Source organism: Eschrichtius robustus, chromosome 14, assembly GCF_028021215.1.
Source record: "Eschrichtius robustus isolate mEscRob2 chromosome 14, mEscRob2.pri, whole genome shotgun sequence".
Classification (NCBI taxonomy): Eukaryota; Metazoa; Chordata; class Mammalia; order Artiodactyla; family Eschrichtiidae; genus Eschrichtius; species Eschrichtius robustus.
In genome coordinates this window covers 23,360,487-23,385,002 of record NC_090837.1, presented here as the reverse complement: position 1 = coordinate 23,385,002, position 24,516 = coordinate 23,360,487, and the positions used below count along the sequence as shown (strand labels likewise).

Here is a 24,516-nt window from a genome sequence, read left to right as displayed (position 1 = left end):
CCATCAGAACGTTTGAAGGGATAAAATGTGATGGGGGAGCTCTGGGATGGGTGGGAAAAAAAGGAAACATAGTTCCAATACATCTATGAAAGGTCACTCTGACCGAAGGGGACTGGAAGGCCGTGAGAGGGAGAGGCAGCAGGAAGGGCAGAGGGGAGGCAGCAGCAGTGGTTCAGGGAGAACTTTGACCCAAAAACCCCTAGAAACAGGCTGGAGAGGTTCAAAGGGGCCAGATGCTGTATGGCCATGGAGGGTGGTGTCACCCCACAGCCAGGGGCAGGAGGTTTGCATTTGAGAAAGACACATGGTCCAAACTGTCTAAGGAGGACTCAAGATCTGCTTATGTGGTGCATTAGAGTGACTGATTTGGGGGAGAAATAGTTGGCCTTTAGATATATTAGACTAGAGATGCCTGGAAGATACCGAGACAGCTTTGGTTAGTGGGCAGCTGCAGCTACAGATCCAGAGGTTAGACATGCCTGAGCTAGAGTGGAGGGGGGAGTCACAGGGTACATTTAGAGAACAGAGAGGAAGGTGTGGTGGTTGGAGCATGGCGCTCACGAAGAGGCAAGAACAGAAAAGAAACCCAGATCGCCCTCCTACAACTAGATCGTGGTGTCAGGCTCCAAAACTTGGATTTTATTCTCTGTAAACTGAAATTACAGAAAGGTTTCTTTTTTCCTCTTTGAATTGCAGAATTGTTTATACATGGCTATCTATTTCTGACTTTAAAAATAATATATGTTCATTGTTAAAAAACTGAAAATAAGGACAAGTACAAAGAATAAAATACCAAGCATCTATAATTCCATCATCCACCTGTAATTACCCCTAACACTATGGGCTATTTCCTTCCAAGGACTTTTTCTTACTTTTCATATCAGTATTTTGTATATATTACAAAATTTGAATTATACTATATACAATAATTCTAATCTTATTTTTTCACCTACTATTTTGTCACAAATATTTGACTATGTGCTTAAAAATTCTCTGTAAACATGATTTTAATTGCAACATAATATTATATTGATATAAATATATTATATTGATATAAAATAATTTGACATTCAATAATTATGGATATTTCAGTTGTTTTTTTCTATAATATATAGAACTATTATAAATATTCCTATGTATACATCTTTACTCCATTTCTAAAATGAGAATTTTGGGGTTGAAGGGCCCATTTTTAAGATTTCTCATACTATTGGCAAATTATTTTTAGAAAGGCTAAACCAATTTATATCCCTAGAGTATGAGACTGTTCACTGCATCCACACTTTAAAAATATTTACTAATTTTATAGATGAAAAATAATTTAGCTGTCATTGAAATGTTTTCTTGAAACTGAGGCAGAAACCAGTCTCACAAAAAACTCCACTTTAGTGAATTCAAACCATGCCACTAAAGTATTCAGTTTTAATATCATAATCAAGAACTTGAGTTTAAGTTCACAAAAGATGAAACAATTTTAATAAGACTAGTCCAAAGCAACAGGAAAGACCTCACTTCTGCCTTTCAAACTGGGGATCGAAGCTACCGAGGGCAGCCCCCCAAATTCATCCTGAGCATCAAGCCACCCAACATTCTAGAGACCCCTGAGGACTCATCCCGACTTGTGAGCTTTCTGTACAAGGTGGAGGGGAAAAGATTAAGGTGGGGAACAGGAGCAAGTTACAGCGCTTCCTCTCTCCCTGCTATTGAAGAAGAGCTGAACTATAACCCAAAAGTCATTTTTTTAATTCAAAAGGCACCAGGAAGCAAACTTAAGTCAACCTCCAGTATCATATAAAAGAAATGCTGAGGCACAAGTGTTTGGAGTGAAACCATGGTGTCCAACAGGAGGGGTGCTGGGAAGAGTCAAAGGGTAACCCCCTTCCTTCTCATGATGAATTTTAACCTAGGTACATGGAAATTGGGATCAAGAGAAATCTGTGTTTTTGCACAGACTGAGCCCTCTCAGTGGTTTGTGTGCACTGCAATGCCCTGGCTGTGGCCACCACACCGCAGTAAGGGAGAAGCGCACCTCTATACGGGCAGGGTTTCAGATGGCAGGTGTTGCACACCCGGGTCCCTTCACAATTTCATCTCAGTTCAAGCTCTGGACTGTGGCCTTACAAGCTTGAAAACCTGCTGTCGTTAATGTGCTCAAAGAGGCTTTGCCTCTTGGGAGCTCATTTTCATTAACCAAGGTCGCAGAGTGGTACAAACCAGAATGCCAGTTTGTTAGGTATTTATATCTGCAAGTATATGTCATGAGAAACCAAATGATAACCAGAAAGCAGAGGCCTGAACAAGGGAAGGGAGGGGGACAGCCTGAGAGGTCTCCTCCTGCAGACCTTGCACATCCTGCCTGGGGTGGCCTTCATTTAGTTTATTTTTCATCATCCTTCTGAGCTCAGTTCAAAAACCCCTCCTCAAGGAAGCCTCCCCAGCTCCCAGTATAGGTTTCCCCACCCCTGCTTATACATTTTCACTACGCCCTGCGTTTACATTTAAATACTTACAACGATTTTCATTACAAGACTGTATATGCTCTGTGTCTACTTTCTTTCAGTTCCCTGAGAGCAGGAGCTATTCCTGCCTCGTTCATCACTCTTTCCCCCATCTCTAGTAGACACAGCACATAGCAGGCACTCAAATATTTGTAGAAGGGAGGGAAGGCAGGAAGGATGAAAGCATAATGACAGCAAAGTCCACCACAAGAACAGCCTTCCAATGGGACTTGGAGTGCCTTAGCCAAGATTCTCTCCCCCTTTTCACAGTGTCAGAAATGGGCACTGCTAAAGTCTGCCCTGCTTTTGCTCCCTTTTTTTGTGTTTCTACTGCTGGCCATCCCCTCCCCTCTAGCACTCGCTTTGGATATGCAATACCTTTGATCAGGTTACAGATTAGTCAGACTAGCCTAAGCGCCTTTCTGTCTGCTGAAGCAGTTCTGTGTACCCCTGGCCTAACCTATTTTATGGTCATTTATAATTAAATCTCAGGGAGTAGCCTTACTTTCCAAGTTCGTGGGGTTCCCACACTGTGAAGCCCCTGTGATCACCACACCATTACCCAGTGTTAAGGACAGGGATGCTCCAGGACGCACGGCAGCCGTGGGAGAAATAGGACAACAGTGTGTGCATGTGGCTGACGCCTGTTCATGCTTCATAAAAACAGAAGCTAGAGATGACATTCTTACATGCTTTGGCTATTGTCTCAAGTATGATATTAATTTTGATAATTAAAAGCAGAACAAGCACCGGCCCGGGAGTCTGGGTGAGATCTAGATTGTTTTGATTCCAGCTCTGACACTAACTCGCTGTCGGCAAGTCCCATTTCGGTGCCGAATAAGGAGTTGGCCTAGATGACCACCAGAGCCCCTTCTGGCCTTGACATTCCATTATCGAATGGTTACTTTTCACCTAAGAGCTTGTCTCAGACTTCATAAACACCCAAAGATCAATCCAGCTGCTGGCAATGACTATCACACACTCGGGGAGTCTGAGTTAAGCATCTCTAAAGAAATCACAGCGATATCTTAGGATTTTCATGATTACAAAAGAAATCATTCAAGAGAAAAGCAGATGTCCTTGGGACCTGACACCAGTTCACACAGCAGATTTTCTGACACGGATCTTCTCAACATTTGTTAATCACAGGATGGGGGACTGAGACGCCTGGGAAATCTGGCTATGACCCAGCTCTAAGGGGCTCTCTTCTTTCCATTTTCCCAGAAGCAGGGTCCTTGTGGAAATTATTTTCTATATATAAAATAGCCAATCACGATAAGACATTTCCATGAGTGTATAACTTTTACAATATTTGCAAAAAAGCACTTTTCCTCCCCACCCTCGATATTGGGAGTTCAACTTCCTTCACCTCAGCCCCTCAACAAACAGATCCTGTCACTGGTAATAGAGTCTCAAACAGGCGTTCAGCTATAGTACAAACAAACTCATCATGAATCTGTTTATAACCAAAAAAGCATCTCAATTTTAATTAGCTAATATGTTAAATTCGAAGTCGTGTTTATGTTTAAACATTCTACAAACCCATCTTAGAAAATGGGCATGTCTGATAAGGCCCTTCCCTGTCTGAAAGGAAATTACCCAAAATAATAAAGACATCCTGCTAAGGGGTTTGCACTCCAGAGACACGTATTTGTTTCTGCTGCAGCAACTGTGAATAGACTGAGCACAATGTGTGAATTCCAGAAGATTTCTTCCATTAGCTCAAGTAGGACGTTTACAAAAGAGAAAACAAACGAAAACCCCTGAGATCATACCTGAAGTTGGCATTGGGAGCACCGCACTACTTGCCTTGAGTAATAAGACTCCACACCCAGGGCCTCCCGGACGCTGGCGATGTGCTGCTCTAGGGCCGAGCTGGTGGCTGTCGGAAGGGCTGCGCTGCTGCCAGCCTGGAAGTCACTGGAGTTTTCCACCGTGTTGTCTCCCAGGTAGTGTTCGTGAAACTTCAGAATCCCTGAAACAAGACAGGCACAGGCACAGCCAACATTATACACGATTGGGGTGGGGGAAGGGAAGGCGGAGGACAGTGGGCAGCAAGGTCGATGCTATGTGACCTCTTTGACAAGCATGCTGTCCTCCAAACCATGTGAAGAAATCCTGAAATCCGAGGTGTCAAGAGGGCTTTCAGAAGTCTGGTCAGTACGCTTTTTACAGCTTTCACCAGAAGGTTTGGTGCTTGGAAACAGGGAATTCAAGACAGGGCTTTTGATTTTGACGATATATATTCAGAAGCTCCTGGAATGATGATTAGTTCACATCAGTTCACATATTTCAAAACAGATGCTTCTCAGAAGCACCAAACAGGGAAAGTTTCCTTTCAGGAATAGTGCATGAGCATGCCAAGGTGTATTCTCCCCAGAAACTGAACTCCTGACAAAAAATATAGCTAGCCAAATGGAAACTGTGTTACTCAAAGACCTTTCATTTCACAAAAGCAAATCAAAATAAATATGTAGTGTAAAGGCCAGATAAAAACATTTTAAACCATCTTTAAATAAGACCAACTAGTCAATGGTCATTAATGGATTAAAGGAGCAAAAAATGATGGCTGTATGAAACTGAGGCAATACGCAGCGGTTTTCTAGCAATAAACACAGGACATATTCTCAAATGGTGATGAGGTGTGTCAGCCCTGGAAAATGCTGGTCCTCTCTGATTGGATTAAAGCCCTGGTGAAAGCTTCAGAGTCTCATTAAGAGCAAAGAGAAACGGAAAGAGAAACAATAGGAACCTCATTATACATGGCTCATTGTTACAGGGATTTGGATATACCACCTGTCAAATTATGTTCCCAAAACATAACAACCACCGAGAGAATGAGCTCAATGCCTCCATCATCAGCTGTGTCCTCCTGAGCATCAGGGCCCTCCGGGGGCTGGGATACACAGGGATTCATCCCACTGTGCACGACGCTCACCAAGTCACCATGAACACCACAACTTAAAACCTTCAGCATAAAAAGGTCAGAGGCAAGAATGTTCTTTATGGAAAGCCCATAAAAAACATGGAATTAAGGGTAAAATTATAAAAAGTGAGGCTGAAGCATAGTACAGGCATTCTCAGAATGTAATCAGAACCCAGGAAGCATCTCAGAGCTGTCATCCAGCCATCATTTCCTTTTTAAATCAAAGGGACAGAAACGTAATCAAGAAAATCTTGTCAGTTCTCCTTGGCAGTTGAACTTTTTGAAATTGGCTTACAGATATTCAGGAAGCCCATTCTTCAAGATTCCCAATTATAAGATCCACTTCCCCAGTCAATAAACTCTAATTGGATCTGGTGTGTCTCCAACGTGGTAAAACCATCAGCATTTTGTTATGCAAAAAATATGGCCCTAACAGCTAATTAGTGGTTCTGTATTTAGTGAAACTGTTAAAGCCTGAACATTTAATCCTGATTTAATCAAAGGGGATTTTTACTTCTGAAATAGATTTACAAATGAACTGGTTAAAAATGGGTTTTGCTAAACTCAGAAATTTCAAGCATAAGACTTCATTTATATACTGTGATAGAGTTGCCATTATCATTTTAGTCTCTTTAACTGTACCATGACAAAGGGTCACAATTATTAAATCATATCTAGAAAGAACTCATTCGGACTTATTACTTTATTAGCTAATGAACAACAGCTGCTTAAAAACAGCGCTGCTGGTGAAATTAATCCTCCTGCTCTTCGTCTTCCTTGATAAATGCTTCCACATTCACCAGCGAGGAGCCGTGATTTCTTGGGGGAATGAGAAAGCTGGGCTGTCTTATTAATTGAATGCCCCACTACGGACTACCCACCATGGCAGAAGATTTGCTGAAAGCCGAGTGGCGGAAGATTTGCTGAGTGGCGGAAGATTTGCTGAAAGCCGACATTAGCTCCTTGATCTGATCTATGGTAATGCACCTCTCCCACCTCTATTCATTAGACTTTCACAACCTAGTGTCTTAATTGCCCTGTTCCCACAGAAAGAGACTTACCTGCCCCAGGAGCAAGCAGCCAGCTGTACAGGTAGCCCGCAGCCAGGGAATAGTAAAGCACTAGTCCCCTCTGGCCATTAACCATCTCTAAGATCTGATCAATAGTGACTGGGGAGTAGGGGTCGGAGTCCTGCTGTCCTGTCTGCCGTTCTACCAGGAGATCTGCAAACGCCCTTGTCCGTCCTCTTTCTGCCACGGCCAGGGCTTCATCATGATGGCCTAGGAGACAAAGGGATAGGCTGGGAGTCCACGGGGAGTATGCTTATCAGAGAGGGCCATCAGGTACAGAGACCCCGGGCAGGCAGAAACCCCACTGCCTCTCCACGCCAACGTGTGGCAGACTGTCAGTGAGACTGTTTCAAATTCAACCCCCTGCCTCAGACGACGGGTGCAGTGACCACTCTACTCAAACCCCACATTTTCAGATTCCACACCACCGTAAGCCACCAGGCTTCCCTGTCTGGCAGCCACACCACAGGAAAGCTGTTCAGAGCATCCATCCTCAGCCCTGCCCACTCTCCCTCCACATCCTGAGTTACTCCCCGGCCTCCTGGCTTCTGACCCCATTCACTTGGCTCTTTGGACCTGATGTTCTGCACTCTGGTTACCCTCTCACTTCCCTGCTCAGCTTGGATTCTGATTTGGCCTTGGCAGATGAGCCCTCTAAGACATGGCTCTTGACCATCTTTCTACTTCTCCTCGATGCAGCCCCTCTGTGCATCACATTGCCCAGCCCTGTTTCCACATTTCTCACCAAATTATACCTCTGTGCCCTCACACATGCTGGTCCATCTGCTCTGTGTGCCTTTCCCCTGTTCACTGAAAACAGGGAATCCTGATAGCTGTCCTGCCTATCTCAAAGACTAAACGAGGCCCTATATGTGGAGGTGGCTGGTAGGCATTATTCAAAGCACAGTATATATAACAAGTGACATTATAATCACTAGAGCTGATACCTCATTCCATTCTGGGCTCCCACACACTTGCTTCTCATCTCTTCTCATTCCCATGGGCAAAGGGTTCAAATCTCTGAGGTCTCTAATTCTTTGAAATTGCTTCTCTCTTTCAAGCTTTTCCTTAGTCTTTCAATCCAACCTCTAATCCCACTTCATCTAAGAAACTAGTCTGTAATCTAGTTTAAAAGCTAATGCTCAAATATGAGAGCACAAAAGATAAAGCAACATCCTTTCAAGTTAGGATTATTAGAAGGAACACAATGCAAAGGATCTGCTTGCATCATAAATATACAAATGGAAGAGTTGCTAGAACTAAGGTCCAAAGAGAGAGCAGGCAGAGGCAGGAGACCAGATGCCGCGGCCCCACAGCACTTCAAGGATGCCCTGCTTCCGACAGTCTGAGTATCAGTAGAAAGCAGGGATTTATATGTGTGTATGCAAATGTCTTCTTTTACCCTATTAAGTTATTAACTGGAACAGCAGGGACGATTTCTGTACACATTGGAAAATTGGCCCCAAAGTGCTAGACAGACTTAACACTGTGATTATAGTAGATAATAAACTGTAATCACAGGCAATGAGCACAGTTAATAGATACATTTTTCAAGGGGAAGTTTGAGTATTCATACCCATAAAGCAAAGGACAGGTTATTGATAAGGCCTCAACATCCAACTTCAAAGACATTGTTAATTCCAATGAATACCTCCTTAACCCAAGTTCTGGGTTGGGGAAAATGGTCTGCAGAGATGGACAGGCCTGAGGAGAGGCAGAGGATGGGGTGGCTGGAATAGGGTGGCTGAAACAGCTAAGGCCCAGGTAAGGGAAGGTGGATGCTGGCCCAGTGCAATGCAGCCCACAGGCCTGGGAGCGTTGTCACTGACTATGTCACAGCCTTGGGGGTAGACAGTACAAACATTTATTAGACAGCAACATTAAAAGATGTGTGGCAGTAAAATAGGGAAGAGACCAGTGTCTTCTCAGGTACCTGCCCCCAGGTACTAATGGGCAGAGGGAACCTGGTGGGAGCACCTGCTTCAAGCATCCCTGTCTCCAGGACACCTTCTCTGACTCCTGGGTCTGCCTGCCAAGCCACTTTGTTCCCACAGCACACGAGTCCCTTTTACTCTAGTGCCAGTCACACCCTCCTGGGCTCCTGACTTCTGTCTCCTGATAGGCTAAGAGCTTCTAGAGGTCAGGAACCGGCACTTCTTGACTGGCACACGGCACATACAAATATTCGTTGCTTGAATGAACGAATGTTCAATTGCTGCGTTGTGGTTGTGGCTTCAGTCTGCCGTGACAACAAATCATATTTCATCACAGCACTCACTAAACGACTCAGACACAGGGGTGCACGCACACAAGGTGGGAACCCCCGCTGCTCTCACCGAGGCTGACGAGCACTCGCTGCAAGGCCTGGTAGGAGGATGTCTGCAGGTCAAAGAGGGAGAGCTTGTAGTCCGTGCTCAGCTGCACCTCGTGTCGGATCGTTTCAAACAAGGCTGATGCTCTATAGAGCTGCAAGGAGGGGAAAAGAACGTTATCTGTTTTCCAGAAGCCACTGTCTAGCTGCTCACCGACTAGAGACAATTTTTGCTCACATCTTGGTACACAACAGAAAAATTGTTTTAAAAGGTTTGAAAGGATGAATCTTTATTTCCAGGTAGGTCTTTGTGGACCTGAAAAGGCATCAATTAGATCCTACTCAGTAAATTATAGTTTGTGTCATCAGTTTTTGACAGACAAGGGGATCTAAAGGACAGGGGTTATGGACTCATAGTCTGAAACTTGTGGAAAAAAATCAGCTATGAACGCAATCAAGTGCTGATTTTGATTAAAACAAACGAAAAGCCTCTCCTCTTGTCATCAAGCAACTGTAATGCACCACTCCAACGCCTCACAGTGCGGAAGGGCTGGAACTGGAGCAGGTGAGGGGGAGCCAGGCTGGAGACGCCTGAGGCTGGGGGGAAACCCTGACGGCAGCCGCGCTCTCAGGAAGAGGAGGAGGGCTTCTTGCAGGCAGTTCAGCTGAACCAGATGCTGCTCTGCACAGCAGTGCTCCAGGGAGCCACGTCCACTCACAGGGACACCCTGGGACCAGACACATGACACTCCTAAGGAGACACTGTCCTGCTGCTCTAAGTGGACCACAAGGCCAATGGGACAAGGCATTTCTCTGATATTTATATGTGGAAACAGTATCAAATTTTAAATTCATGCAAATTTAAAGAATAGAATTCTAAGACTAAGGGACTTAGACTAGGAGAGAGGAATGTATTCCCAGCCCTGCCACTAATTTGCTGGGTGACTTTTGGTAAGATTCGGAACCTCAGTTTTTTTCTCTGTAAAGGGATGGTTATCACTCTACCTCACAGGGTTATTTAGGAATAAATCCAGTCAGTGAAAGTACTCTGAAAACTATAAATCACTATATCAATACAAACTTTAATTTTGAAACTAGAAAACTAGAGAATTAATTCTTTAAACTGTAAAACGTCATAACATCCCAGGATGCTGTGGCACAAGTTCAAGCATATCATGTCCTCACTCCCTGTGAGCACCTACGACAGGAGCCTGGGTTCACCAATCCTTGGCCCCCTTTGCTAGCGCAGTGCCCTCCACAGCAAGTGCTGCCTAAGCAGTTGAGTGTGTAATTTTAGATGCCATCTCACAATTCCTCCAACCTGACAGAGGAACCCATAATTCCAGGGATCTTTCTAATTTGCAGAGCCAGCACAGAGCAGGCTTCTCTTCAACTATTTGTGTGTATGCAGAAACATGAACTGTGTGTGTGTGTGTGTGTGTGTGTGTGTGTGTGTATGTGTGTGAGAGAGAGAGAGAGAGAGAGAGAGAGGGAGGGAGGGAGAGGAAGAGGGAAGAGAAGCATCTAGTGATATAACTAGAAACCTACAAAGACAGTAAATCCAATAATTATGAATTCTTGGATTACTTACTTCTGTCATAAAATGTATATAATTTCATATTAAGGTTTAATGAGGAACAGTAGCACATAATACAAGAATTCCAAAGAAATTATTGAGAAATCTATCATACTAGTGAGTAAGAGTCTTTACTATGGTTCAACTATGGTTTACTATGGTTTACTATGTTAGCCTGGGCTAACACAGGCTGGAAATCTTATATGTCAAACCCAAGAGCACAGGTCAACACCTTGTGGCAAATGTCATCACTACTAGGATAGTAATCCCAAGGTCTTCCATGCTTCTGGAAACAAAATCCACTCGGGACAGGGTTCTCCTGCTCACCTGATGTTGGGCTTCCTCCAGGTTCCCACTCGCCCAAAGGGAGAGGCCAAGACCATGGCGAATTTTGGCTTCATCTTCTCTTCGGCCCAGCTGCTCTGCTAACCTTAAACCTGAATTCAGATAGAGAAATTTTGAGGACACATAAAAGACAATTCCATCCTGCCAAGGAGTTCTGGAGGGTAACTCTGCCTCAGGTGTATATAAAGAGTGTTAGCAACACAGCGAGTTAAAATGCAGGACAAGAGCAGAATCAGCCAAGGCAGAGTAAGCATTCTTTTCAAATTCTGTGCTGGTAGTGACCTTTCCAGGTCACTCCAAGTTGCCCCAGCAAGAGCTCAGGTGATGGCTATCAACAGGAGACAGGTTTGCAGGGCAGGCAGAAACACTGAAACAAATGGAACCTAACTGGCAGCCCTCCCAGCTGTGAAATCCCTAGCTTTGCAAATGAAAACTCCTGGCCTATAAGTTTACCTAACCCAATTCTCTGGCTGGCAAAAGTCTTTCTTGAAAGTTCCATAGTCGAGTACAGAAGCCCAGCTAATACTCTTTCCTATCCCATGTGTACAGCATCCAATCAGTGTTGACGAGAGACACATCAGATGTCCTCCTGGAAGCAGAATGCTCACACCGCCTGACCCTGCCTTCTGTTACCGATGCCACTGAGGCATTTCGCATCCAATCTGCCTTTCCTTTACGGCTGAGACTTTGATGTGCCTCAGCGGGGTTTCAGAACAAGAGCTATTATGAGTTGAAAGCTTTAAATGAGATTGTTCTCATTCTAATGGCCTTCAGATAGGCACCTGCAGTTTGGGTCACTTACCCACAGCAAGCTTCTGGATTTCAGGACACCAGCAACCTCCAGGGCTTTGTGGGAGTCAAATCTGAAGGCAACCATTTATTGTATTGGCCACTAAGCAGTTCTCAGCAACACTTTGCCCTCATTATCCTGCTCTCTGTACATAGGAGTTAGCTTGTGCCGAGACAGCAGGAAGGCTCCCACACTACAACTGCACACACAAAGGAAGGACTTCTTCTTTCTAATCTAATTCAGGGTGAATGGGAGCCTGCCTCTGAGCATGCTGGGCCCACACAATTTCAGACTTTCGAAAAGGAATTGAGTCAGTTGAGAGGCTAATAAAAGTGACACTCGGGTTCAAACTCATAAAATATCATGCATCTCAAAATGCACATAACTCAGAAAACTTAGAAACAGCATTTTAAATTTAAATCATGTCATGGGGTAACAAAAACAATATGTATTTGCAAATTATTCACATTTTAAAATACTTCATAGAGTAGGAACAGAAATAAAAGAAATGGTTCTTGGGTGAAAACCAGGAGGAGACCGGTTGTTTTAACTTTCAACAAGCTAACCATATTCATTCAGCAATATAGCTCTCCCTGCTAGGCCTGGGCCTCTGAGTTGGAAGTAAAAGTCATTGAGGCAGCTCCTCCAGAAGGTATGTTCTGTGCAAGGAGGGACTTGACTTTGCTCCCTGTTGGATCCCCAGCATGTAGGACACTCCCTGGTCCACAGTCAGAAGTTCAACAATAAAGAGCTAAAAGCCCACTGGACAGACATGGTATCTGTCCTTCTCCAGTTTCTACCTGCTTCTGCCTCTTAGGAATCTGACCCACCCATCCAGCCCTCCTGGAGCCTAGTTTGCCAGAAACTAGTTACATAACTCCAGGTAAGTCACTAAATTACTCCAGCCTCCCTTTCTTCATTTGCAAAAAGAAAAAAAGCTGGATGAGACCAGTGGTTTTAATCACGGGTAACCACACAAATCACGTGGAGAGCTTGTTGCAAAGGCTCTGACCAGGCCTGCCTGTGAGATTCTATTGCATGTGGGCAGGGGCATGCTAGTCCACAGCCCTGTCTGAAAGCCAGGAGGGAGAGAGAGTACTGAAGTGGTTTCCAACTGAACTGTCCCCTCGCTTCAAGAGGCTGCAGACCCAACTCAGAGCACTCAGAAAGGGCCTTCCAGGTGTCCTGCACCTGGAACAACTCATGCGAAGAAGCATCTGGTCAGGTCCACGAGGTACACCAGGCTCTCTGGTAGAGCACATCCACGAAAAAGACACTGTGGAGATGGCGCGATAAGAATTTAGATCTCTGCAAGACTTAAAATTACAACAATAAAAATAAACAGAGTTTTCCATAAATATAGAATTATGTTACAATATCTCAGGCAAAGCAGCTGCTTCATGGAAGTAATATTTCAGGAAGTACCAAAGAACACAGTTGAAAGGTTGTCATACGCTGGGTCTGAATTTAATAGTTTTCACATATTCAATTGAAAATCGCCCCCAGTCTGTTAGAATTTTACCAGTCTAGTTTCAGGAAACCAAAAGCCACCTCTCATATTTAATGCATTGAGGCAGAGCTCCCACTGAGTGGGAGCCAAATCATGTCTGGGAAGTGGCTTCTAGCCTCTCAGTAATCTCTCAGCCTGCAGGCCAGAGCAAGCCTGGTCTGTGCAGAGGACCACAGCGACCATCAGCCCCTGGCCCATTCTCCACCTCATGTGCTGCTTCCCTCTCTCCCGGCTTCCAGCTGGGGATCAGAAGTAATCGTGGACATAACGGCCCCAGCCCTGCTCTGTTCTTGGGAGGTTGAAAGAACTGCATACAAGGTCTTGTGTGGTTCCTGAGGTCAGGAAACCTGGGCTGAGCCCCATGCCACCACTGACTGACCGCATGGTCAGGATCAAGCCACTGTAGTCTCTGAGCCTCAGGTCACTTAGCTGCCAATGGGAATAAAAAGATACAACTCTCATGGTTACCATGAGAATGAAATCCAATTAGATAAACTATATACGCCAAAAAATTTTGGAAACTATAAATGACAGTTTTTGCTTGAAATCAGCAACCATTTCCTTTTACTAGTGAGCCAAGAACACCGTATCTGCTGTTTTTCCCTCCCAGGATGACAGGATGCCATGTGCCCGTGTGAGAGGAAGTGCTTTCCAAAGGAGGGTTCCAAAGGGGTGGAGGGTAAACACACTGCCGTGGGGCTCCTGCTTGACAAGGAAGGAAGCGTCCAAGGCCTGACTGTGCGCAGGTGACTGCATGGAGCCTGCCAAAGAGGAGAGGGGGTGGGGGGAGGGGGTGAAAAAGAGGTGAGGGAGGGAAGCAGTCACTTTCTGGGCCTGCCTGAAATAAGCCTACTGTGGCACCAGCCCAGCACCGTGGGTAACCAGCACTGGGAAACCTGGCTGATGGCTTGAGCGACCCTCAGACAGGTGCTTCTGGATTAGACCCCGGCTGCCACATTGAAATGGACTTCTACACAGCTTTGATACAGCTTATTTTCTAAAGGGACAATGGGCCCGGAACAGCTGTGCATTTTTCCTCTGATTCAGGCCCTTAACTTGTACAATATTAGATCTAACTTGACCTTGTGGAGAATGTGTTTTTCACTCAGTAGAGGACTCTGAAAAGCAAGGAGGGTGTCAGCTCCTTGGACAGCTGGCAAGCAGAGCGAGACAAGCTGGGTAATGCATCCTGGACAGTGGAAAGCCTTTGTATTACTAAGGAATGCCCAGTGGGGGACACCATGGTTTTGGAGTTGAACTGATGATGTGGCCTCTGAGATCCTCACTCCAAGCAGAGGTGGCCACTCACACCGTGCACACTTCCTTCTGAGCAGACTGTGAGCTCAGTCTCAGAGTAGACCGAGAAGCTGCGACAGACCTTTTCACTTACCTTCCTGCAAGTACATGACTGCCTGGGAATAGTTCTGCAAAGCATGATGGGTCCTTCCAAGGCTACTATAAGACACCGTCTTGGCCACCAAGTCGTTCATCTGTGCAGCGATGCTCAAGTGCTGTTCCTGATAGACCACGGCCCTCTCAAAGGTGCCCAGGGACTCGTAGGTCAGGCCCAGGTTCCCATAGGCCCGGCCCTGGCACGTGGGGTTGTTGGTTTCCTCTGCTATCTGCAGATCCAGCTGGTGGTACTGCAGGGCTGTATCGTATTCCCCCATCTGCTGGTAAACGCCCCCCAGGCCACAGGCGGCATCACTTTCCAGAGCTCGGTCTTTCATCTCTCTAGCAATGTTCAGCTGGCGTTCAAGGCAGGAAATGGCTTGTTCGTAATTCCCTAATTGGCTGTGCAGACTTCCCAGCTCTCCATAGGCCTGGGCTTTATTAAAGGCCTCCCCGAGCTCATGGGCAACCACGAGCCTCTTTTCAAAGCACACAAGGGCTTGCTGCAAGCTCCCCATTGCCCTGTGGGGGATGTAGACAGAAAAGCAATGATATTATTTTGTGCAGGTGCAGACATGCTAAAGCCCCTGAGAAAATGAAAAGCATTTGTCACTGTCACTTACTATAGAAGCTCTTAACTCCTCTTCTAGCTAAAATCTATCATGTGCCCTTAGAGTGAGATGCAGGGGAATTTCATAATCTGGAAAGCAATTCAAAAGTCATCCCTTAGTGACCTTCCCAAGAGCTTGAGATTCAATGGGATACATACCCCAGAGGAAACGTAAAATATATTAATAGGCACAATGATAGCAAGTGAACTGTTTGGTTCTTTGGGCCTCCCAATTTCCACTACTGCTTAGACTATGTTTTTGAAATCACTTTACAATGGCTATAAATCTTTCACCCTTAGCTTCTCAGTGCACTCTGTGGGTGATGATTTAGTCTGACCCTTGCCCTTCCTCCACTCCAGGAGCCCTAATCCCCTGCCTATCTGGAGAGGCCGTATATTCTGCAGACACAGACACCTTCTTGGGTTGCCCACGTTCAGAAGGAAAGCACCACCTTGGCCAACAGTGTATCTTTTTGTGCTGCTAAGAGACGACAAGATAAGAGTGAGAGAGCATGGATTCTGGCGGCAGACGAAACCAGTTGTGTAGGACACACGAATTCCTTTTCCTGAGCTTCAGTTTCTGGATGCTAATAAATCCCACATCCCATAGCAGATGATAATAAATGTAGACTAATACAGGATTGCTATAAATATTAAGCAAGATATCTATGCAAGGTGGCTAGCATGACAGTATATGTTTATTCACTCCCACTATTATGAGGTGGCTTTCCCTAAAAGCAACAAAATGGGGTCCAAGTAATTGGTGGGTATAGGTGTTATATTAATGAACACATCCATATAATGTGAGGGGCATTCAGAAAATATAAGTTAGATCGATTCATTCATCTTTCCCATTCCTATTATCTCTTTTATTCTGCTCATTATGATGTAGTCAAAAAGGTAGTGCATTTGGAGTCAGAGAGCCCTGGGTTTAACTCTCAGCTGTCCCTTTTAAGCTGTGTAATCTTGGACATAAACTCTGGGCCTTAGTTTCTTCCTATATAAGGGTAAAAATATACCCTGCTAATTTCACAGAATTATTGGAGGAACAAAATGAGGTATGCATGGAAATGATTTGTAGTCAGTAAGCTGCCATGCAGACATTAAGTGGTCATTACTTTCACAACTGCTCTTTGTGCAGGTTTATCAACCACATTTGTCCTCTGTCATTTTTACCTGTGTCCATTTCCCAGGCCTCGGTAAGCCTTGGCTTGGTCTTGCATGCGATTTAGACTCTGGGCAACAGATAAATATTGTTCATAGTACTTTATAGCTTCCTCATAGTCACCCAGGGCCTCGTAGCAATCCCCCAGGTTGCCATAGGCCCGGCCCCTGTCGAGCACAGACTCGTTTCCACTCAGCTGCTGCAGCATGGCCAGCTGCTGCTCGAAGTAGCCGATGGCTTCTTCCATCACATTCATGTTCATCTTTGTGATGCCCATGTTGCCATAGACCTGAGCTTCTAGACTCGGATCTTTCAGCTTCTGCCCTAGATCTAGCTGCTCTTCATAACACTTGAATGCCATCGTGTATTTCCCAAGGACCATGTAGACGGCTGCCAGGTGCCCATGAGCTCTGCACTCTCCCGGCAAGTCGCTCAGCTCCTGATATACCTCCAGTTCCTGCGTGTGATAACCCAAGGCCTTGTCGTGTTTCTGGATCATTCGGTATGCAGTGCCCAGGGCTGCATATGCACTGGCCTCCAGTCTTCTGTCCTTTACATGGTGAGCCAAGCCCAGCTGCTGCTCATAGAATTTTATTGCACCACTGATATCTTTTTTACAGATGAATATATCGCCCAGGTTCCCCAGGGCTCGAAATTTAGCCTGGGAATTATTCAGGGACTGGGCTAGGGACAGTAGGTACTTCTGACACTCTTCGGCTTTGTTAAAATTCAGCAGAGCCTTGAATGCTAAGCCCAAGTTGCAGTAGGCTTTTGCTTGGCTCAATTTGTCATGAAGGTCTTTGGCCAGGGCCAGATCCTGCTCATAGTACTTCACCGCCTCCTGGTAATTTCCAAGGCAGTAATGGGCATAGCCAAGATTGTGGCAGACCTTCCCTTCTCCTTCCATGTCTTGAAGCTCGGGAGCAAGCCGGAGGTACTGTTCGTAATAGGGGGCGGCCTGGACGTACTCCCCTCGAGAGCAGTGGAAGTTGCCCAGGTTGCTGAGGGCCCGGGCCTCGCTCTGGATGTCACGCAGCTCCCGAGCAATGTTCAGGTGGTTCTGATAGTGCTGCAGGGCCCGGTCGTGGGCACCCAGGGCCTGGTAGGCCACAGCAAGGTTCCCGTGTGTGGATGCCTGCGAGGCACGGTCATTCACTTCCATGGAGATCTGCAGCTCCTGCCGGTGGTACTTGACAGCCTGGTCGTACATGCCCAGAGCATTGTAGGCATTGCCCATATTCCCGTAGGCACGGCCCTGGGCGGCGTAATCACTCAGCTCCTGGGCGATGCACAGGTGGGTCTTGTGGAGTTTCAGTGCAGTATCATAATCACCTTTCATCTGGTGTATGATTCCTGAGAAAGAGAATAGAACAATAGAAAAGGGTTGAAATGACTGATTAGCAATTTAGAAAAAATGTAATTTGCAACTTGATTTATACTCAAATACAATCCAGATGAATTAAAGAATTTAAAATAACAGAAGGTAGAATTAAATATTTATCAGCTCTCCAGAGGGGGGATAGCTTTCTAAGCTTCAAAGCAACAGGAAAAAAAAAAAAAAAACTGACAGATTTGGTCACAAAAATAATAAGTTTTATACTATAAATATATATCTAAAATTAAAAGGCAAACACAATACTGGAAAATATATGAATTACACAAAAAAAATTCAATAGCTACCATGTATAAAGATTTCACTTGTTTCATTTTTTAAAAAAATCAAGACCCCAATTTACTGAAATAGGCAAAAATAGTAAACGTGAGCAGACAACTCACATCCAAGGAAATACAAAGAGTAACCACAGGGGAAAATGTTAATTTCTTTTAATAATCAAAGAAATGCAAAATAAAGCAACCCTGAAGTACCATTTTACTTCTACTAAATTAGCAAACAAAAAATTTAAACAATACCCGATACTGATGAGGTGGCCCTGAAGCTGGTAAACACATCAACTGCTGGACACAAACGGGAACAGCCTTTGGAGGAGCAGCATGGCAAGAACCACACAACGGTGCTGCTCAGACCCTGCAACCCTGCTCAGGGGAATGTCTTCTAAGGCAATCATACGACAAATGCAAAAGCTGTATGCATAACAATCTTCACTGCACCATTACAGATTAGTGGAAAATCAGAAACATCTTCAATGGCAAACACTTGGGGATTATAAAAGTACATTTTGGTATATCAACTCAATAGGGGATTATGCAGTCATTAAAAAGATAATTATGAAGTCTATGCAGAAAAATGGGGAAAAAAGAGTTCTTGCAATAATGTTAAGTGGAAAAAGCAGAAAACAATGCTGCATGCTCCCTGACAATGACTAGGAAAATGAATGTGTGCAAATGGACAAGACCTCGAGGGTATTATGCAAAAATAAAAACAGTTGCCTTGTTAGGTGAGAGGATTTGAATGATTTTTGTTCCAGAACTTCTTGTAATTCTGCTATCTAGCTTTTACAGTCAACAATAACTGCACTTCAGACAGCCCTCATAAACTATGCTATAGCTGCTAAGCTAAGCTGTTGTTTTTACAAGCAGTTCAAAATGAGATATGTCATAAATATCATAAATATAAAGTAGTTCCAAAAGAGGGATATAATAAAAGTAACTTGGGAAGCGCCTTTAAGGACAGCCCGGTTCATTTCAGTTGGGGCTGGGATGGGGAGGCACAGAAAACGCGGAGGGATCTAGTATGCAAACAGGTTTCTCTTTGCCCTTGGTTTTGAACATGCTTTTCTGTGCATCAACGTGTGAAATTTGCACTGGTGACCAAAACCTGCAGAAGTATAAGAACTCAAAAACACCAAGATGGGTTGCTAAAATGTCTGAACTGAAACTAGAGGCACTGAGAAAGCAAGCTATCGAAATCCAGCCTCTGTAATTTGCTTATCTCTACACCTTTCATTCCTTCCTTCCTTCATTCATTTACTTACACACTGACCCAACAAATATTAACTGAATATTTATTGTGTACTAAGCCTTGTGGAGGGCAGCACACAGGGAGAGGAATGAAGACACGTGTCTGCCCTCAGAAAGCACACAGGGTCATAAGGGAGACAGTCATGAAACAAATAACGTCAATACACACAATAAAAGCTGAAGTGAGCGGGGTGTGGGAGAGAGAGGAGCATGCCAGGGCCACTCCTCTGGTCCTGACTTCCTCCCCTGCCTGCAGTGGAGGTCTGCCCTGCCCCAGGAGTCGTGCTGAGCTCTGGGTCCAGCCATCTGTATGACATTAACTGGATTTAGGGCACTGGATAAATCATTTAGCCTCTTTGAGCTTTTTTTAGTTCATCTATAAATTGAGGAAAATAATAATCTTGATACCAACCTTAGAGGATAGTAGTGAGGATCAAATGAAATAATGTATGTCCAAGTGCATTGTAAACTATAAACTATAAACTATAAAGTGAAATTCAAATATTAGTTACTGAAATTACTATATGCTTCTAGGGAAGGGAATTCTCGAGGTGGTAGAGATTAAACCAACTATGGTAATTCTTCTGTGTATTTTCTTTTATGAGTGAAATATTTCATAGTTTAAAATAAGCAAATCATGGTACTCTATATGACGGAATAACATGGTGCCATAAAAATGGTGAAGTAAAAAAAAAAAAAGATGAAATAGAAGTTTATATACTGACATGGGAAAAATTATAATATATTAAGGGGTTATATGGGCACAAACAGTACACTTAATAAAAACATTAATAGGATGTATGTATATACATACATGTTTACACTTATACATACAGCATACATTTTTTAAAAAGGTAACAGTAGTAATCTTTGAGTGGTGAAATTTTCCTTATCTGTATTTTAAATGGTTTTTCTATGATGAATGCACAACCCTTGGTTAAAAATTACTCAAATTTTTGAAACTCTGCTCTAATTAGAGCAACATTCCTGAGGAGTGGAGATGTCACTGGCGTCCTAGCTGGAAAGGTCAGGTTTTCAGAGCCTGTCTCAAGGTTAGAAACTCTAAGGTGCCAAAAGGCACTACCTTAGCATCACCTGAAGGAAGCCTTAGTGACAGAAACATTTCAGTTCTGAAGACCTGAATGTGGCCTGTATCCCTAAACGGCTTTTATCTAAAGAAAAAACTTGTAGGTTTCAAATTTCCAAGTATCCTTAGAGGAAATGAATCATTTATTCCCTCTCTCCTCAGCTTCTGCATAAGGAGAAATAAGGGGCAAAATACCTGACCCGCCATGAGTGCACAGTCATGAACAGAGCCAGAGCTGGGGAGGGCAGCAGGAGTCCCCACACATCCCTCTGAACACTTTCCCCCGCAGCAATGCCTTTACATTGATTTTCTTCCCACAGCTTTTGGATTTCACTGCAATGATTTTTAAGCCAATATGATCACTGATTGGTTGCTAAGGCGGTGTTAAGAGGAAGCAAGCAGTGTGGGACCTTCAGCGAAGGAAACTGAGGAAGCTCAGGTTTTTTGTATGCACCCTACCGCTAAAGAAACAGGTCACCTGGCTAGCACCCCATCCTCCCCACTTGTGCCCCATCCTATAGGAAGCTGGCTAAGTATCTGGAAGGCACACTATAGTGGAAAAGGCACAGAACTTTAAGTCAGAAGTCCTGTTTTACAAGCCTGGCTCCCACCTCATTCAGCTGAGTATCTTTGAGACACTAAGTTTCTGTCTCAGAGCCTTTGTTTTCTTTTCTTTTTTTTTTTTAATTGAAAACTTTTTGGTGTTCTTGGTTTTCTTATTAATAAGGCCAGGTTATAATCATCTCAAAGAAATGGTATGAGAAACACAGTAGTGTGTATCATCAATAGGCTTGCTAACTATCACATGCTTCCTAAACACAGTATGAATGGTATTCAGAGAGTGAGCGTTCAAAGGAAAAGTAATTCCATTTCTCTTGCTCTCAGGGCCTCAAGAGTCTGGCTAGTTAATAGGGAGCAGTTGGGATGATAATGGCTACCCAGGGTTCAATGATTTGTGAAAGAAACTGCCTGCTGGTTACGGCAAAATGATCTGACCCCCAGCCAGCTTGCCCACACACTCCCTTTCGCCCCCACCTTCCCCCTCAGCTGACACTTCCAAGGGTCTCTAGAGAAGCATAGGAAGATTCTCAAAACAAAGACTTCCAGACACAGGCAAGGGTAGAGGAGATGGGCCGGCTGAGGTGGGAATTTTTTCTTCTGCCCTGTGTCTGCTCTGTCCCAGCCGCTGCCAGCCTGGAGAATTCTGAACGGAACATTACACACTCTTGGCAGCTCTTCTCTTTGTTGAGGCAACATAAAAGCGGCCCTGAGAGCTGCCAGCAGAGTGACTGCGCATGCTGAGGAGATAATCTGCAGATCCTCCTGCCCTTTCGAGACCACAGCTTGATTTTCCAGGGCTGTCACTCAGATGAAGACTTACAGAGGGCCTGTCAGAGGGCATGCTAGGTGACACGTGATGCAGGGAGGGGAATTAAATGAAGATTAGTGGGGCAGAAGATCCTCACAAAGCCCAGTTCTCACAGGGCATGTAGAGAAATGACACATGCTTATGGATTTATACATCCATCCCCACAATAAACCTCCACCTATGCATCAGGAATGGTCACTGCCATAGGAATAATAAGAGCTACTGCCATAGGAATAATAAGACCTACTGCAAAGACCTGTTGTGAGGGCCAAGGAGTCATGCTTATGAGAAGCTAGCACAAGTGCCTGGGACATAGTAAGTGCTCAATACATTTTGCCTCTATTGTTAACCATTACCAGCAAAGATCAAGGGAGGTGTGAACAGGACAAGCCTAACAGAACTCTACTGAAACTAGAATAGTTAGCATCTTAGCAGTGAATTCTGGCAGCCTTTTCTCTTGCAAATTCTCTAAAAGTAGGGCCTCACTGTACTTCTACAAAGGATGTGTGCATTCTTCTCATTTACTGAAAATATTATTATTTTGATTATTAATAGTACACGATCCAAATGGGGCTTTAAGAGCTCATCTATTCTTTCCCACTGCTTTCAAACAGGTTGAGTTTGGCTACATTCTAGCCAAATCACCAGCTATTCTCAAAGGAAATATCAAGATTTGGGAACTGGAAGAGCCCTCCTAACTTTGTAAATGATGTGACCCTGGCCCAGTGAGAGGAAGTGAGTTAGCGACAGAGCAAAGAGAAGGACTCTCGACCCACAGACCTTCAGCTGTACCAGCCCACCTGCTTTCAAGATAAGCAGAAGACATAAAGGAACTGTATTTAGTCTCACTAGGTGTGACACAGGACCGTAGCTATACTTTAAAAGCTTCTCATCTGCTAGGAATACATATGGAATTATTTACAGATGAAACAACATGGTGTCTACTATTTGCTTTAAAAATACTCCAGGGGCTTCCCTGGTGGCGCAGTGGTTGAGAATCTGCCTGCCAATGCAGGGGACACGGGTTCGAGCCCTGGTCTGGGAGGATCCCACATGCCGCAGAGCAACTAGGCCCGTGAGCCACAACTACTGAGCCTGCGCGTCTGGAGCCTGTGCTCCGCAACGAGAGAGGCCGCGATAGTGAGAGGCCCACGCACCGTGATGAAGAGTGGCCCCCGCTTGCCACAACTAGAGAAAGCCCTCGCACAGAAACGAAGACCCAACACAGCCAAAAATAAATAAATAAATAAATAAAAATTTAAAATAATACAGACATACAGTTTAAAAAAAAAATACTCCAGCAGAGGGGAAAAGTAAGTATATGTTTGTGTTTATGAAAATAGATGAAATAATATTAGCAAAATGTTGATAATTGGGTATTGTCGTATGGGGATTCATTATACTATTTTCTCTGTGTGTATATGTACGTGTCTGAAAATTTCCAGAATAAAAAGTTAAATCAAATAATTGTGATAGGCAGAGAGGTCTGTAGCTCCTTTTGGATCAGGAAACTCCCTCATAAGTAAGTCCCAATATGGACGTTTAAGTTTACTTTTCGTCTTCGGGACCTCAGTAGAAAAAAAGAAACCAGCTGGTCACCAGCCTCTACAGCTATACCAGCCTCCATACATATCCTTCTCCAGGCTGGGAAGAGGACATGTGTAGACAGAACAACACAGCGCTTTGTCCCATTGCCCTGATTTGTTTATCGTCATGATATTTAGTTTTGTCTTTAATTTCAAATCATCTTAAAGATAGGGTGATACTTTGTCTATCAAAGAGGCAGAGTGGGAAGGGATGGTAAAAACAGCTGAGAAAACCTGCTCCACAGAATATTCTGCAGCACTGCATATTCTCAGCTGCTTCTCCCAATCCTCCCCCTCCCCAGAAGGGGCCCCAGTTTCTCCTGGGGACCCATTATTCCAACTCCAGACATCTCTAGTTTCCCTGGACCCTCTCTCTCCCTCTCAAGTTTCCACATAAGAGTTCTCTACAGTGTACTTAAAATATCTCAAAGCTTGGGGTGGGGAGGAGGGGACAGATCTGGTTAGTAAACAAATGTCTACAAAGGTACAAGAGCATGGTGCTCTGTGTTATAAATACAACCAACTGGATGTCTTAACTAACTCATTTTCAGGTGACTATTTATGTTCCCGGAGACGAGTCCCCATTATTTTTGCCAGTGGAAGACAGCAAAGGTATAGATATTTTTAAATGTCAGATCATTCCAAAATTGCTTATCATATGATTTCAGCTACAAGCATTTTCCTGGTAGGTAAGCTTTTCCTGAGAACCTGTGCCTGGCTCTCTACTTGATGATCTCATTCACTCCTCAAAACAATCTTGCAAGGTCAATATAGGGTTCAAGAACTTAATCAGGCCCATATGGCTCTAAGTGGCAGGACTGATACAGGAGCCTGGTTCTTCTGACTCAGGAGTCCATGCTATTTCACTTGCTCCCCTTCTGTAGTGAAGCTGGCATGCCTTCTAGTGAAAGGTGGTCATGATTTTACACCCACTTCTTCTTTATTAACATTAGTATACTGTTGCGGCAAACCAACCCTCTGGCAGCTATGTAAAAACAGACCGATGGGCTGGCTAAATTTGTTTCTAGAGCAGAGAGGTATACATTAGAGACCAGGAAACCCTAAGAGACTCTGGAATGTAGGGGGAGGCGGCAGATGTAATTGTCAGTGTGGGCATCACCTCCGGAGAACTCTTGGGCCATCATCTGTCTCTTCTGCCCTCATTTATCTTAATTACATCTGTCTACTTTTTCTACCAAACCCACCAGGCTCTTCCTGTTCCTTCAAAGGGTAAGTGAAGTTAAGAGCCTGTTATCTTCTTTTGCTTCAACAGCAATTTAGGATGTCTTCAGTGACATTGAGAGTACAGTGGCACTTCTGTCCCAGATCCCAACTGCCCTTCCCTTCTGTCTCAATCCTGAG

The 24,516-nt window shown here is 44.4% G+C and overlaps 1 protein-coding gene across 4 annotated transcripts in view; it reads right to left on the bottom strand.

Annotated features, from left to right (window-relative positions):
- Positions 1 to 24,516, bottom strand: part of TTC28 (tetratricopeptide repeat domain 28) — a 587,442-nt gene that overhangs the window by 94,337 nt on the left and 468,589 nt on the right. For all 4 annotated transcript variants that reach the window (XM_068563682.1, XM_068563683.1, XM_068563684.1 and 1 more), the window contains 6 exons: positions 16,205 to 17,546; positions 14,417 to 14,940; positions 10,709 to 10,818; positions 8,831 to 8,960; positions 6,486 to 6,704; positions 4,308 to 4,473 (listed from right to left, as the gene is read on the bottom strand). In XM_068563682.1, the coding sequence (XP_068419783.1) occupies positions 4,308 to 4,473; positions 6,486 to 6,704; positions 8,831 to 8,960; positions 10,709 to 10,818; positions 14,417 to 14,940; positions 16,205 to 17,546 (2,491 nt within the window). The remainder of the gene's footprint in view (positions 1 to 4,307; positions 4,474 to 6,485; positions 6,705 to 8,830; positions 8,961 to 10,708; positions 10,819 to 14,416; positions 14,941 to 16,204; positions 17,547 to 24,516) is intronic.